Raw genomic sequence first — 13,901 nt, 5'->3', positions numbered from 1 at the left:
GTCGGGGCTGAGAAGCTGGTTTGGATATTGAGTCGGGAGACCAGATAAGCCCTGGTTAACTTCTGGCATGAGGAAATGCCTCAGGAGGTTGATAGGATTGCCCGGGAATACCTTCTCCCAGTTAGGAGAGCCTAGTTGGATCCCTTCGCAGCGGTGGTGGTGGTGGTGGTGACGGCCGAACTCACTCCTTTCAGTGTGTTCCTAAACCTAGTTCAAAGTGCTGATCTTCACCTTTAACACCCTGAAGAGTTTGGGTTTGGGATATTTAAATGATTGCCTCCTTCTGCACGATCCTGTTCATGATCTGCACATGGACCCTGTTCTGCATCCCGCATCCATCTGAGGGGTGATTAGTACTTGAGACAAAGCTAGTTGTGATGCACAGACTTTGGAACTCCCTGCCTCATGAGGCCCAAGTCCCTCCTCCCTCCCTTTGAAACTTCTGTATATTAGTGGAGACCTCCTTTGTTATGCCTTCAATCTATATTTGCTGTTTGCTCCCCAAGAAGAATAGTTCTGATCGTGATTTTTATCTAACTTTGTTGTGTGTGCTGATGAAAACTTCAAGGTGTCTTGCTGTTTTATTATAATTTTTAATGCAATTATATGGCAGTGTGGGGAGCCTTGCCAAAAAGTGGCTTGCATTCTCTTCCTTAGATTTTTTTTTAAAAAAACTATTGTTCTTATCTCAGACTGATACAATTTCATTTCTAACAAAAGGACTTAGAATGAAAACAACACACAAAGGCTGAGCAGAGAAAATCATCACGTCACATCATAAAATGAGACACTTAGATTAGGGGGGGGTGGATCATTTTTTGCAAAAAATAAATAAAGGGAGACCAGCTATTGACAGATGTGTCTTGTTTTTGTGATGTTTCCTTTGTTCAGACAAAACCTGTACGGGGCTGGGACAGGCGTTCTCACCCTTGAGTCCCCAGACGTTGTTGGACTACAACTCTCATCATCCCCGGCCTCAATGGACTTCAGGAGTCCAGCAGCATTGGGGGACTCAAGGCTGAGAACCCCCCGCCCCCCGGCCATGCTAGTAACCTTGCTTTGAAGCCTTTCAACGGAAATATGGCAACTTTAAAGTCCACAGTATACCCATTGGTTACCAATGCCGTTGTCTTCTCCTTCTGTGGCAAGGCAGATCCCGAAACCGGCCGGCTTGACTCCATGGATTTCCACAACTTGTCCTGGTACGAAGGGGACGATGGCAACAGGACCTTCAACGGGTCCAACTCGGAAGCGAAGCCTCCCCAGTACAACTATTACGCCATGTTGCTCACACTCCTCATCTTTGTGATTGTCTTTGGCAACGTGTTGGTGTGCATGGCCGTGTCCCGGGAGAAAGCCCTTCAGACAACCACCAACTACCTGATTGTCAGCTTGGCGGTGGCTGATCTTCTTGTGGCGACCCTGGTGATGCCGTGGGTGGTGTACTTGGAGGTAGGCATGGACCAGTGGCATTCTGCTCCACATCCAATCCCCTCGTTAGAGGACTCAAGTCATTTGTTTTCAGTCAATCAATCAGAATATTTGTTTAGCCATAGCCAGAACAAACAAACAAATGTTCAAAAACTGGATAGCAAAAACAATATTACAAGTCACAGGGCAGTCAGAAATGCAGAGATGGTCTCAGAATAATTCAGTACAGGGTTATATCAGCTTGCCACGTACCTGGATGGCAGAAACTAAAAAAACTGTCTCCTTTTCTTTTGACATAAGGCCTGATGTTGGTTAGTAAATAATTTATATAAAACCCCAGAGACCTCCCAGGATAAACGATAAGTAAAGCAATGGCCAGAAAAATACATTGTGTAGCTCATTATAGAAGTTACAACATAATAATGCATAATTAACATCTTCCACTTCCCCTGACCTATATGGACACAGACATTCTACCACAGGAATTCCAGCCACACAGGCGGTCAACACAGCAACACAGCAAATAGCAAGACATGAAATCTTGCAAGTGAAAAAGCTTTCCTAAGTCTGTTCTCTGCCAAGTTTGATAGATAAGATAAAGGGAATGTGGAAGCCAAAAGATTAGGGCAATTATGAAGAGGAGGACAATATTTCCTGGCAGAGGCCAGTATGTATTGGCTAACTATGGGGCCATTCACATGATTGGGCAGGTGAGGTGTGGGAAGGTTGCTCCATTCACCTTCTCTCCTCCCCCCGCCGCCCAAGAATCACAGAAATGCTGCTGGGAGTGCAGATCACGCTCCCAGATGATCGGTGCTGCGCCATGCAGTGCAGAGTTCCGGAGGCTGGCCTCCAGATATCCCATAATGCACCTTGCCACAAGCAAGGTGCATTGATTGGATCCCCCATCTGATGGGCACTCCAGCCACGCATCTCTGTGTCTCCTCGGGCTGCGTGCCCACATGATCCCAGCAGCACTTGCTGCCTTAACCTCAGCTAAGAGCCAGGCTTTGGGGTTACGCTGGGCAGGAGCACCGGAATCCACACAGATCCCAGAGCTCCACACAAGCCGCCTATCCCAGGCTGCTCCTGTGAATAGCCTCTGTTTCTAGAAGCCTTTGCTTTAGACATGTTCTGGCTTTATTCCAGGCAAGGAGGATCACAACATCACGGCTTGTTTACCTGGGACCAGGAAGGTCTAGTATCCTAAAGCACAAAGGATCTTCAGTGGTGCAGCATCAATTCACTCGTTCCACCGCTCCGCAGCTAAATGCAAACAGAAGCCATCCTTGTAGGATTCAAAACATCCTGTCACTTGATTTCTCACAGCCCACCAGGGATGACACAACCCAGGCAAATCGCCCCCCAGGGAAAGCAGCACTGGATTTTAGCACTGCTGCTTTCTTTCACACCCCCAATTAAAGGCTGCCTAGCTGATGGAAGACCCTGTCACTTCTACACCGCCCATTCCTTTATCTGTTGAGTCATCTGCAGGATTTCTTGATGGCTTCAATCAAATGTGTCCATGGGGCTGACTTATGCCCCCCCACACACACACAATTAAGTTTTTAAAAAATTGCACAAGTGATGCCTGAATCAGTATAAAGAGGTGTAGAATCAATATGGGAATCAGTATTTCTAGAATGAGGAAAGAGGGATGGGTAGATAGACAGTTCAAGAGAAACCTATCTCTGGCAGAATGTCAAGTGACAGGAGACTTACAAGAGGACCAGGTTCTTGCCTGCTTGTAGACTTCCCAGAAACATCTAGATGGCCACTGTTGGGTGGGGTGGGGGGAAGAAGACTGGACGAGGCCCTTTCCTCGGAACCAGCAGGGTTCTCGTTTTGTTCTGCTGCCACACAGCCACGACAAAGAGAGCTGTTTGCCACCAGTGCCGTGTGTAACACGTAACATGTTGCTAGTTTGTCCACACTAATCCCTTCTGAAGTTGCACGTCCCTCTCCACAAAGCCAGCGATACTGAGAGACGTTGCGGCCGGTTCCAAGAAATGCGGAGGCAAGGGTGAGCTGGCGAGAGGCTGCTGACAGCTTGCTGAATGCAGATTTGAGACAGCGCGGTCCAGCTCCAAATTCTCGGAGGCTTATAGAATCAGCGCTGATTGTTCTGGACACATCTAGATTTCCCCCTTCAGAGAAGTGAGGCTGTAGCTGAAGGCAGTGAGGAAGGGACATCTGGAAACTTGCTCAAAAGCGTGATTTGCCCAGCCAGGAAAGAGCACTGTGTGTGCGTACACTGAATTGTTTTGTTTTTTTAAGAAGAAATTAAGTTTAGTTTTGCACCAAGTGCTGTCCTCACAGACAATTCAAGCAGGGTTGCAAGAGGTCACTGGCTGCCTTTGCATCATTTAATCTCCATGCTTGCAGCACTTGTGTGTCAGCTGAGGCCAGGGGAATTCATAGCAATCGATGCTATCCGTGAATAAATATAGTGCACTTTCTTTTCCTCTGTAGGTCCTACCAAGAGCCTTACCAGGGTCTGACACACTTGGTTTCTATCCCATCTGTATGATCAGAGTGCCCAGATGCACAGGAAAAATTATACAAGGGCCATCAAACACACACACACACAAACACCCCAAAATTTCTCCATTCAGCCACAGAGATGACACAATATTTGGGCAATACCAAGCAGGGCTGTCCTTAGGGCATGGCAAGCAGGGTGACTGCCCTGGGCCCTGCTTTTTTAACCCACATTGGAATTAACTGGAAGGGGGCCCCACACTGGCTGATTTGCCCCGGGCCCCGCACCCTGTCGGGGCGCTCTAAGGACAGCCCTGATACCAAGGGTAATGGAATCAGGCATGCTGCTGTTTTTTCCAGTGTCTGTAGCCATAAGCAAATGTGTAAAATGTGTTGGTAATGGAATCAGAAAAGATGTCCACAAATTCTGATTCTGTTATCAATGTATTTTGTGCATTTCCGATAAAATTTAAGCGTTGTTTTTGTTTTTTGTTTTTTTAAAGCGGCCTTATAGTAGGAGATGTTTTCTTGCTGGTGGGTATATATGGTGTCAATATGAAAATTTGCTTGTGGCTACAGTCATTGAAAAAGTGGCAGCATGCCTGTTTGGGTTACCCTTGGAATTGCCCATTTGGAATAAATTGGCCTGGCCACAAGTGGTGATGAGGGGACATTTCCCCATTTTGACTTGGAGGGGGATGCCCATTTGGGCTACTCCATGTTCCAGCGCCATTCTCCAGTCGACAGCCTCCAGGGGCCCACCTTCCGTTTCCCACCCTTTCCCCTTTCCCCCTGTCCTGTGTTTCTCTCCATGAGAACATAAGGAAAGCTCTGCTGGATCAGACTAAAGGCTGCCCTGTAGGGGGAAGCCGATTCGAAGGGCGTGAAAGGAAGAGCCCTCCCCTGCTGCTGCTGCTGCTGCTGCCCTCCCTTGTGATTTGTGTTTAGAAGGATCCTCGCTCTGTACATGGAGTCTCCACCTAAGCCCACTGCCACTCATCGACCTAGCCAATGTGCCTTTGTCGAATCCTCCCTCCCTTCTTAAATTTCAGTGGCATTTGCCCCTTAACTGAAAGGAAATTCATAGTGGCATGGGCTCTGTCCTCTTAGGGGTACACAAGCTCTGACCCGCTGAGGACCCCAGATGTGGCTGAAGGCCATTGTGTCTGGGGATGGTGGGAGCTGCAGTCCAACAACATCTGGGGGCCCAGGTGTGAGCACCCCTGCCTGAGGGCAGCGGAGTCCGTCCACCTTTCCTGCATCTCTTGCAGACCACCCAGGTAGCTCTCCACAGGTGAGGCGCTCAGGAGCCTCCCAGCCTTCCCACAATGTTGCCCGGGTCTTTCCGCTCATGCAGTGCCATGCCTTTAAACTGCCCGGAGTGCCTCTGGTGCCAGTTCTGCTCCTTGTTCTTCTGTTCCACCTCTGTTTAGGTCGTGGGCGAGTGGCGGTTCAGCCGCATCCATTGCGACATCTTTGTCACCCTGGATGTTATGATGTGCACAGCCAGCATCCTCAACCTTTGTGCCATCAGCATTGACAGGTAAGGCATCCCTTGGCTGCAAGAGAGCAGCAAGGAGCGCCACGATGGAGAGGGCTTTTAGCTCTGGGGCAGAGCCCCTGCTTTACATATGGAGAGTCCCAGCAGATTCGATCCCTGGCAGTATCTCCAGGTAGCGGGTGGGAAAGACCCCTGAGTGTGAATCTTGGGAGAGCTGCTGCCGCTCAGAGCAGGCAATACTGAATGAGATGGGCCAAGGGTCTGACTCAGTAAGAAGCACCTTCATGTGTCCCCAAGGGGCGTCCATAGCTCAGTGGCAGAGCAGCTGCTTCTCATGCAGAAGGTCCCCGCATCAATCTGGGAAAGATCCCCGAGGCTCAGTCCCAGGAAAGCCGCTGCCAGTCAGGACGGAGGACCCTAAGCGGGATGAACCGATGGCCTGTCTCAGTACTAGGCAGCTGTGTTGCTCCTGGCCATCTCTGGGTCCGAGCGGTCTCCATGTCCTCTCTTCCTCGCTTCCTGTGCCAAGCTGTTCTCATGGAAGCGTTCTGTGTCTCCCGCCCCACAGGTACACCGCCGTGGCCATGCCGATGCTGTACAACACTCGCTACAGCTCCAAGCGCAGAGTCACGGTCATGATTGCTGTGGTCTGGGTCCTGTCTTTTGCCATCTCCTGCCCTTTGCTTTTTGGGCTGAACAACACAAGTAAGAGCCACTGAACATGTTGCCCGGTGATGCTTTCGGTGCTGGAGTCAGGGGCATGTTGGGGGCAGCCGCCTGAAGGAGCATCCCGCTGCCTTTTCCTTGAGGCGGAGCTGTCCTTTGATGCTGTCGAAAGTCCAGCCTGTGTCTGTTGGTCATGCTCAGCTTCCACGGATGCAATGCCCTCCCCTCCCCTGCAGGGGGCGCATACGTCCTCTGTGCCAAGGAGTCGGGGTCCACTGGATACGTTTGCAGGGCTGCAGTCCTGTTTGGTGGGGGGCAACTGGTCACCCCTGGGGTGAATCTTAGGAGGCAGGATTCCGCCCCCAGCCTTTTTCTGGGAGGCTGTATAATGGGGGTTCTTCCCCTTGGGCCCTCAGATATTGCTGGACTACAACTCCCATGGCCCCCCTCCACCATGGCCAGAAGTTGTTGGTTGGGGGTTGGGCTCCAGCAACACCTGGGGACCCAAGCTGGAGAAGCCCGGCTATAGAATACGGGTCACAGAGTAGTGAGTCGTTTCTGCCCCAGGGCTTACAGCCAGCCTCTTGCTGAAGGTCTTGTTGGTTGGCTGGGTCTGGGGTGGCCACATTCTCCCTATGCATCTGAAAAAGCAGCCCTTTTGCACTGACTGCTGTAGACACACACTGGCAGTAGCACCTAATGGCTAGGACAATGCTCCTGCCCTCTCTTGTGTCTTCCAGAGGAGAATGAGTGTATCATTGCCAATCCTGCCTTTGTTGTGTATTCCTCTATCGCCTCCTTCTACGTCCCCTTCATTGTCACCCTGCTGGTGTACGTGCAGATATACATAGTGCTGCGGAAGCGCAGGAAGCGTGTCAACACCAAGCGCACCGGCGCCACCCACGGGGGGCTGGACTCTGACACACAGGCCCCGCTGAAGGTAACCGGAGCCCAGGCACCCCCACCCCACCCCACCCGCTCCCCAACCTTCATCTCCTCTCCTCCCTGCTCCGAGCCTGGCCCAGGACTTCCCACCCCCTCCTTCCCCGCCCTGGATCTGTGCCACTGCTGCTGCTGCATTGTGTGAATGCACCTGAGATTGGTCCTCTGGCCCCTGCAGGCCTCCTGGAGGGGGGAACATTTGCTGCAGAGACCTCCACACTGGGTCACCATCTCCTTTGTCCTTTGCTCTTCCCTGGTGATGGGTCTCTTGCTCTCTCTGCAAAGCCTGACCGCAGTAAAAACAGACTCCCTCCTCCTGTTGCCCTTGAACTGAACTAGAGCTGGGCTGCATATTGAAGCACATTACATTCCAGGGTGATGCTTTCAAGGTGGGGCAGAATGAGGGCACACATGCATCCCTAGCTGTGGTATCCACATGGAGATGGTGGTGCCTCCAAGTCAGCCTGCCCCATGAAACCCTGTGCCCACAAGCTTCCCCTGCATGGCAAGTCCCCGGGGATGGCTCCCCTCTGCTGCCTATTCCCTGGCCTCCTTCCTCAAGGTGAGGTAGCGGGAATGGGGAACAGCAGAGAAACAAAGATGGGAGGTCCTTTTTCATGGCTTATAACAAAAGCTTTGAACAAACTCTCAAGGTTTTCCAAGAATTCGACTGGAATGCACAAAAAGCCCAATTAATTTCCAGGGAGTGCCTGTCTTCCCAGCCAGGAGTGAGACGGGCTGTGTTGTGACAGCCAGACTTTGCCAAGCTGTTCCCTGTATCTTCAGGCAGACCCAAACCTGGCGGCAGCTAGCTCTGCACCTCTGCTGAAGGCCCTCCCTGCTGGCCTCCAAGCCCTTCTGGTTGGCTCCACACTCCAGCTTCCTGCCTTGTGACATGACCCGTATTTCCTCCCTTGCCTCCCACCCCCTCCTCACCCCCACGCCCCATCCTCAGGACAAATGCACTCATCCAGAAGATGTCAGGCTGTGCACGCTCATCGCAAAGACCAATGGGAACTTCTCAGTTCATAAAGGAAAAGTGGTGAGTGTCGTCGTCAGGCCAGAATCAGGCCGACTCTCTCTGCCCAGCTGGACAGCAGCAAGAGGCCTTCGGGAGGGTCTGACCCTGGAAGGCTGGCTGTGGAGGCTGCAGAGGTCTTTCCACATTGCTCAACAGGATGAGATCCTTTTCTGCCCCACTACTCAAGTGTTAGTATATGAGCCCTTTGGGGGCTGGTATGCGATTGATGGTAGCCTCCACACACGGCCACCATAGGGGTGCAGGGGGCTTCCAGTACACACTCCGTTAGGTTGGGCCACTGAAGCATCCTCCATAGAGGGGCTATATATTTCCGTATAAAGTGAATTTGCAGTCCTTCTCTTGAGATTAATGTCAGCAAGATTCCTTTGGCCCACACATGCTCTTCATCTGCTTTTTGCACTCTGTTCCTCATTCAGGAGGCGGCAGTGAGCCACATGGAAGAGATAGAGAGGGCCACCAGTACCAGCCCCCCCGAAAAGAGCAAATACAAGCCACCTGTACCAAGTACCAACAAACTGGTCCTGCCAGCCACGTCCAACCAGCATGCCAATTCCAGCTTCCCGTCTCCTGCAGACAGCCCAGTGAAAGTGGAGAAGAACGGGCACACAACGCTAAACCTGAAAACTGCCAAGGTCTTTGAGATCCAGACTATGCCCAACGGCAAGACAAGGACTTCCCTCAAGGCTATGAGCAGAAGGAAATTCTCGCAGCAGAAGGAAAAGAAAGCCACTCAGATGCTGGCCATTGTGCTCGGTAAGGATTTAGTTCAGCTTCTTAGAGTGGCCCATCAGCCATCCCAGAAAAACCTTCCGCGAATTTATCCAAGAGCAATCTGGAGATCTGGGGAAATGCTTCAGTGCCGCAGTTTGTAAGCATAACGTTCAGATCTTTTTCATGTGTTTTTTTTTAAAAACCATTATTGTTTATTTACTACATTTGCAGACCACTTTCTGCCAATGATTTGCAGTTTAAATAAATGACATGAGAGCATTCATTTGAAGGAATAGGAATGGGAAGGAACAGGAACTTATGCACAGTCATTGGGCAACTTGACCACATGGTTACATCATAACCAGATGGAATGGAGAAAAGCCTGGGAGAGGAAGAGCCCCCGCTGAGCCGAAGTGGGGGGTCTCTGTCTCACCTCTCTCTCCTGAGGCAGGCAGGTGGGGTGACCATTGTGATAGGCAGTTCTGGAAAGTGGGGAGCCAAACAGTCGTTGTCTAGCACATCTTTTCCCATTTGTTAGAGCTCCAAATTTTTCAAATCTCAAGGTGGTAATATAACTCTATATAACTCTATGATAGATAGATAGATAGATAGATAGATAGATAGATAGATAGATAGATAGATAGATAGATAATTGGTGTCAACACACTCCTTATAACTTCGAGGGGATTAATTTAAATGACTTATTAACAAAACTACAATTCCCAAACTCAACGCCCAAGCATTGGCTAGAGCTAAGCTTGAGTCCAAGCTATAAGTATAGCTCAGATCGTGCTTTTCATGATCAAATGCAGCACCACTTTCTGGCCTGCAATAATGTTTTGGCCACTGCAGTGCTAACCTGCCACATTGAATTTGTTCCCTGCAGGTGTCTTCATCATCTGTTGGCTCCCTTTCTTCATCACCCACATCCTGAACATGCACTGCAATTGTAATATCCCCCAGGCCATGTACAATGCCTTCACCTGGCTTGGGTATGTCAACAGTGCCGTCAACCCCATTATCTACACAACGTTTAATGTTGAGTTCCGGAAGGCCTTCATGAAGATCCTTCACTGCTAGCTTCCCCTTGAGGACCAGCTGCATGAATAGCACCATCAAGCAAGGGGTTCCTGAAGACACCTTGTGTGGTAGGTGGACCACAAGCACACAGTGTTCAGAGTGCCATGCCAGCAGCACATTTTTGCAGCTGGAAGCAAGAGTAGTCTTGGTCAGAGGGTGTATCATTCTCCATGACATCCAGAGTCTGCGAGATTCAACAAGAAGCAGTTCATTTCAAATGCTACCTTTGCACTGTGCTAAAACGAATTAGAGAAAACGCCCCTAACGCCACCTGCCTGTGATCAGCAAGATCTCTGGTGCATTGTCTACACATTTTAGCCGAGTCCAATTGCAGGACACAAACATCTGCTGGCTGACAATGTTACTGATACATTTCTCACCAAAGACGCAGCCATCCCATCTGCTTTGCAATAGGAGCCCCCTTTCCCAAAGTCAAGGCTTCTGGGAATCGGGCACATGGGCCTGGACTATGGATTTCCACTGCCCACTTGGGTTTCCATTGAACAGACAAGGCCTGAGAGATGGAGATGCCATCCAGGCTTTCAGTGGCCTAAACACTGTTTCCAGTCATATGAGTTTCCAAGGGAGGAGGCAAAAGAAAATGGAACTCAGGGTCGAGTGGGAAAGGGTCTCCTAACACCAATGTATATATGAATAAATAGGATGAATTGAGCAAAAGCCCAAGCCAAAAACCAATAATGAATAAAGTGAAATATTCAAACGCTTTGTCTTGCATGGTATACATTGTAAGTAAAAAAGGTACTTTTCATTGACACTCTGAAGTGACAGGCAGGCATCTCCGCTTATATTCACCAGCATCCCTGTTTCCAGTGTGTGATTACATGCCATTGTGTGGAAGTCAAGTGAACCCAACAGAGCTAGGGACACATCTGAGGAGACAGAGAAGGTGGGAAAGACAAGAGGACGTCAGGCACTCACGGTGGATCTGATGTGCAGAGAAAGCTCCATGCATACAGCTGAGTGTGTTAAGACAGTGGTTGTCAGTCTTGGGTTGCCGGAAGTTGTTGGATGACAACTCCCATCATCATCAGCTGCAATGGCCAAAGGCCTTTGGGGAACCCCATCTTGGGGACCCAAGGCTGGCCGCCCCTAAGGTCATCTTTGGTTCTTGCCAACACTAACTTTTTTTCTGTTAAATGGAGAAAGGAGGAGGAGGAGGCAGATCATCCTCATGGGTAATCTCAGTTTCTCTTTCTGTCTGTTGAGATGGTCAGTAGGAACAGGGAGAAGAGATGGATTCCAATGAATGGGTTTTATTCCCAACAGAGTTTGACTTTAGCTGTTGCCTTCCATTGGGAATAAAGTGAAGGGGATCAGTGCAGAATGGGAGCCGATCCAACATTACATAAGAACATAAGAGCAGCCCTGCTGGATCAGACTCAAGGCCCATCTAGTCCAGCATCCTGTTTTGCACAGTGGCCCACCAGATGCCGCTGGAAGCCTACAGGCAGGAGTTGAGGGCCTTCCCTCTCTCCTGCTGCTACTCCCCTGCAACTAGTACTCAGAGGCATCGTGCCTCTGAGGCTGGAGGTGGCCTATAACCCTCCGTCTAGTAGCCGTTGATTGAGAGACCTCTCCTCCATGAAACATTCATTGAGCAGACTTCGCAAGAATTCAACTTGCTCCCTAATGTGAGGCATATTATATTGCAACCCTCAGGGCACATTGATTCTCTTTGGGTCTCAATGGACAGCAACTGCAAATAGCAACACATGGGATTAAAAAGCATTTGTCAGAATTGGACTTTTGACATAATCTGTCCAGTGCCTGGCAGAGTTGGTTGCTCAGCTCTATGCAAGAAGATTACCGATCCTTCTGAGCAAACCTCTGGGCCTGGGGCTTTTCAGGAAGGGATATGATAGGGACCACCCTAGTACAAGATGTTTGCATTGTCAGAAAACAAAACCCACACCATTTAGTTCTCGTGTCCCCCTCCCCATTTTTAGATCCTCCATTTTAATTTTTTTTAAAAAAAAACATGATGTCCTTTGCAATTACCTATTCAATCCTCCCCATTGGCAATTTCTAAATATTCTGAGGAAGACATAAATTGTCATGTTGCTATACATTTAACCACTTTCCTTACAAAACCCATTTAGAATTGGGTTTTTTAAAACCAGCTTTGATTCACTGAAGTTCACTTATTCCTGCTGCAGGTTCCCCCTGGTAAAGTCAGTGGGACAAAAAAACCAAAATAAAATCCACTAACATGTTTTAAATGAGATGTTTCCAAGTCACCATCAGGGCATCCTTGTGGTTCACAGTAAGGAAACCATCGCCCACCCACATCTCGCTGATCTAACTGCCGGTGCTGTAACAGCTAATTGTATCTTTTGTAAGACCTCTGTGGCTATTATAGAGACAGTTAATAAAATGACTTGGAAATGGGTCTCTCTGGAATTTAATGCACGGATTCCACCTTATGAGCAAGGCATCAACTTTCTGCTTTAGGTTTAATAATGGTCATTGACAACATGCTGGCACTGGCAATGTTGAAGTCTCAGTACAGAACATTTTGCAAGAAGAAAACCAATGTTTTCAAGGAAAATTAAGCTTGCTTACACACAGCATTGAGGCTAGGAATCAAACCTAGGCTCACTTAAGCCAGGGGTTCTGAAACTTGGGTTCCCAGATGTTGTTTGACTACAACTCCCATGATCCCCAGCCCCAAATACTGAGCAAGCTGGACCTATGGTCTGACTCACTATATGGCAGCTTCCTGTGTTCCTATGTTTCTATTTTCTGGTCTCGTCCTTTCAGTGCTGACACCATGGCCAGCCCTTCATTCACTTGGGTGACATTTCTCCATTTCGATCTCTCTAAGTACGCCTGGAAAATTTGCCGTTTGCTTTTATTTTAACAGCGCAAAGTGCGTTGACATTTATGGCGTTTGAATCTTTTAATTAAGAGGGTGGCGAATTGATTCGCAGGACTGAGTGCATACACTCGGATTAATTAAAAAAACAAACCTGAGTAGTAGGTAGGAACAGATCATTTCCTTTGCCTTTTGAGCTCTCAGTAGTACGCTTGGCATTTCCAGTTGCCTGATTGGGATGTGATTGGTCGCCTTCCGGTGTTTATGGAAGAAATTAATCTTTGGCTTGCATGTAATCCTGTTAAGCTTGTCCTGCAAGTGCTGCTCTAATTGCCGTGGGCCTTTCTGCGCTGCGGGGCGATTAGCCATGTGCCGTTTGTTCACAACATGCGGCTTGAGAGGCACCGTCAAAGGCCCCGGTGGCGGCAGGTACACAGAATCAGCCCAGCTGGGGGGATTCTGAGCCAATGTCGTCATGTGCCGGATCAGGACTCCTCATGACTGACAGAGCTCCATCTGCATTCATGGCACTTTGTGAGCAAAAGAGTAATTAATGTGACAGCAGAAGACCTCTGACCCAAGGAGCCTCCAAGCTAACTTCCAACAGAGGGGAGGCCACAAGGTGGGGAAGGGAAGAGGCAATGGCGGAAGACGGTATGAAAATGCAATTTAAAGTTCGCAGGCTTTTTATAATCTAGACCTGAGTAGTGGCTTCTACAGAGAGGGGTCTCTGTAGTAGAGCAGGAGTGGTTTAGTGGTTTTTCAGACTGCCAACATGGGGGGAACCCTTTCCACATCAACTCCAGCACATTGCCTGTGGATGCTGAGGTACATTCTAGGAGCACATGCTCATGGGAACATAGGAAACTGCCATAAACTGAGTCAGACCATAGGCCCATCTAGCTCAGTACTGTCTACACAGACTGGCAGCGGCTTCTCCAAGGTTGCAGGCAGGCAGGAGTCTCTCCCAGCCCTATCTGGAGATGCTCCCTGGGGAGGAACTTGAGACCTTCTGCAGGCAAGCAGGCAGGTCCTCTTCCCAGAGCAGCCCCATTCCCTGAGGGAAATATCTACAATGGAGCGTTCTCTCCAATTTTAATGCAAACCAAGGCAGGCCCTGCTTAGCAATGGGGACAATTCATGTTGTTTGCTACCACAAAACCAGCTCTCCTTTCCTTCAGAGGAACCCCAAGTTTCCCCAAGCTCCACCC

The 13,901-nt window shown here is 49.4% G+C and overlaps 1 protein-coding gene across 6 annotated transcripts in view; it reads left to right on the top strand.

The window, feature by feature from the left end:
• DRD2 (dopamine receptor D2) overlaps positions 1-12,251 on the top strand; it is a 49,976-nt gene extending 37,725 nt beyond the window's left edge. For 4 of the 6 annotated variants that reach the window (XM_053270293.1, XM_053270292.1, XM_053270291.1 and 1 more), the window contains 7 exons: positions 1,150-1,452; positions 5,346-5,455; positions 5,982-6,118; positions 6,820-7,019; positions 7,977-8,063; positions 8,480-8,816; positions 9,661-12,251. In XM_053270293.1, the coding sequence (XP_053126268.1) occupies positions 1,180-1,452; positions 5,346-5,455; positions 5,982-6,118; positions 6,820-7,019; positions 7,977-8,063; positions 8,480-8,816; positions 9,661-9,854 (1,338 nt within the window). In that variant the 5' untranslated portion in view covers positions 1,150-1,179 and the 3' untranslated portion in view covers positions 9,855-12,251. The remainder of the gene's footprint in view (positions 1-1,149; positions 1,453-5,345; positions 5,456-5,981; positions 6,119-6,819; positions 7,020-7,976; positions 8,064-8,479; positions 8,817-9,660) is intronic. The other 2 variants (XM_053270294.1, XM_053270295.1) reach the window with 1 other exon arrangement.
• The last annotated feature ends 1,650 nt before the right edge of the window (positions 12,252-13,901 follow it).

Source organism: Hemicordylus capensis, chromosome 8 (genome assembly GCF_027244095.1).
Source record: "Hemicordylus capensis ecotype Gifberg chromosome 8, rHemCap1.1.pri, whole genome shotgun sequence".
Taxonomy (NCBI): domain Eukaryota; kingdom Metazoa; phylum Chordata; class Lepidosauria; order Squamata; family Cordylidae; genus Hemicordylus; species Hemicordylus capensis.
This window is presented reverse-complemented; position numbering and strand designations above follow the sequence as displayed.